Source organism: Octodon degus, unplaced genomic scaffold, assembly GCF_000260255.1.
Source record: "Octodon degus isolate 3935 unplaced genomic scaffold, OctDeg1.0 scaffold00032, whole genome shotgun sequence".
Taxonomy (NCBI): Eukaryota; Metazoa; Chordata; class Mammalia; order Rodentia; family Octodontidae; genus Octodon; species Octodon degus.
The window spans coordinates 13,313,131-13,315,777 of NW_004524608.1; the positions used below are offsets into that span (position 1 = coordinate 13,313,131).

At 40.7% G+C, this 2,647-nt stretch overlaps 1 protein-coding gene across 1 annotated transcript in view; it reads left to right on the plus strand.

Annotated features, from left to right (window-relative positions):
- Positions 1-2,647, plus strand: part of Ly75 (lymphocyte antigen 75) — a 162,539-nt gene that overhangs the window by 42,920 nt on the left and 116,972 nt on the right. The window contains exon 13 of the mRNA XM_023713793.1: positions 1,744-1,886. Coding sequence (XP_023569561.1) covers positions 1,744-1,886 — 143 coding nt within the window. The remainder of the gene's footprint in view (positions 1-1,743; positions 1,887-2,647) is intronic.

Below are 2,647 nucleotides of genomic sequence, written 5' to 3' on the forward strand. Positions count from 1 at the left end.
ATATAGATATAGATATAGATATAGATATAGATATAGATATAGATATAGATATATACTGGGAATCAAACTCAGGACCTCACGCTTGCCAGGCAGGCACTGAATGACTAAGCTAAATCCTTGGCCCATCTTGTTCTGTTTTAATGAAGTACTGGTCATTGAAACAAGGCCTTTGCACTGAACTATATTCCCAGTTTTTTTGGCTTGAGGCAGGACCTAGCTACATTGCTAAATTGCTCAGGCTGAGCTCTAACTTGAAATCCGCCTGCCACAGCCACCTCCCAGAGTTCTGTGATCATAGGCATGCACCACCACACTTGCTGGCAGCTTGTGTTTCTCATAGTAAATCCTTTCCAGAAGTTGTAGAAGGTGAATTCAACCACATTACAGGCATCTGTTCACTTTTACTTCTACTTCTACTAATATCCAATCAATCACATCATCTTTCTCATTAACCACTTAATGGAATTATCTCTCTAGTATCCTAGTATATATTTCCTCTTTCCTCCATTGCTTTTTCTATTTTCAAGCCAAGTCAAGCCCTACATTAAGATACAGAAATGTATACTCCACCTACCAAAAGGCCACAGTGAGAATGTGATTTAGAGGGAACTGAAGAATTGGAACCAACAATCACCCTACTGTTAAGCCATCTTCTCCTTCTTGTCCTTCCTTTGCTCCTATTGTTTGAAGTAACTGTAGTTCCTTTGGCCTAATATTAATCATCCCAAACCAAAGACACACCTTAAAGTAGCAGTTTTTATTTTTCCTCCTTCTGTTAGTGTTATACACCAATGCAGACTGCTCTTTGATTTTCTTCATCCAAAAATAGTTCTATTTTTGTGGAGTTATCCCTATCTTATGTTCAGAATTATATTGTTAGCATATTTCTTTGAAGATGTCTACTCTCATAGCATTCATATGTAAGCTTTACAGCCTTTGTTTGAGTTCATTTCATCTTCAGAGGTTTTAGAAATACATGAAAATATGGTGACTTGCTGGAGCGTTTCCCCATCTAGCTTCAGAATATGTCTTAGTTACTTTTTTTCTTATTGCTGAGACAAAATACCCAATGCCCAAATTAAAGAGAAAAAGGTTTATTTAGCTCACAATTTATGGAGGTTTCGGTCCATTCTCATCTGGCTCCAAGGCAGGGTGGCATGGCTGAGGGACAACAGTTCATGGGTATAGAAGACCAAAAGCAACCAGAACAAAAAGGAAGCCAAGCCACTCCCCCGCCCCTTATACTGTATGCAGGATGCCTGCCCCTGGGCTGGAATAGCACTCATGCCATCTCCGTGTCCTCTTGGGAAAGCTAAGGGTGTTTACAGAGTGAGGACCCTGGCTCCCTGCTCAGTTACTTAAACTTCTGAACTTCTCAAGTTGACAAAATGAATCAACCATTACAACATCTTGGAGTTTAAACAGCCACCTAGGGCAAGTCCTTTACACCTTAGGATGTAGAGCTTCTGAGTTACATAGTTGAGTTGTTAAACCACTCCAATTGACCTGGTAGATCAACCAGAACAGTATCCCATCCATCTGACAACTGTGAGACACCTGTGCTGGCTTTCCATGACACTTTGAGCAGGACATACCTGTGTCTAAGTGTAAAGGTGCTTTTACTGTTACCTTTATCATGCCTATAAAAAATGGTTCTAAGGGCACATGCAATTGACTATCATTTACTTTAAACCATGCTTTGTGATTACTGCAGAAAATAAATCAACTTTCTGTTTTTTTAAGGTATTTCATATAGAAAGAGTTATGAGGAAGAGGAACTGGGAAGAAGCTGAAAGATTCTGCCAAGCACTTGGAGCACACCTTCCTAGCTTCAGTCATATGAATGAAATAAAGGAATTTATTCACTTATTAAAGGAACAGTTCAGGTAACAGTACTAGCATGAGAGCTTCTAAGGTAAATTTTATGTCTTCTGGGTATTTAAGTTGACAAAAAGGCTATTTAGTGTTTTGCAGTCACACAACATGCAAGAGCGATCAGGAGCTCCCTTTGTTTTCTTTTGTAATCACAGAATGCTGGGAGGCTGAGATAAAATTGAGACCTTTTGATAAAAATTTATCTCTGAATATGAAACAGCTGGCAACCTTTTCATATTACAGCATATAAGTCAGCGCCGAGTAGCTGCTGCCCAACTAAGGTGATGCTTCAGCCTTCAATTTGCCATGGTTCTTACCTACTCTTGTTTCTGTTTTTCTGAAACAGGGTCTCACCAGGCTGTTGAGTTCAGGCTGTCCTTGAATGTACAGTGTAGCCAGGCTGGCCTCAAACTTCAGGTGATCCTCCCACCTCAGCCTTCTGAGCACTGGGATTATAGGCGTGCACCATCATGCCTGGCTCCTACCTACTTCATGGCCCACTTCACTTGCTTATGTTATGTGCTTATCCCATTTTATTTAGATAGGAAATCACCAATAGCATGTGATAGTCCTAGTAGGTGCTGAAAATACACATGATAGAATTCATTATTCATTTTTGGGTTAACATATAACACTAGGGGCCAGCGAGATGGTTCAGTGGTCTAAAGCACCTGCTTAGGTAAGCTTAGGCAACCACAGGGACTGTGGTTTGATCCCCGTCACCACATGCCACAACAGCCCATCCCCAGGGCAGGTTAAGCTGGCCACAAAA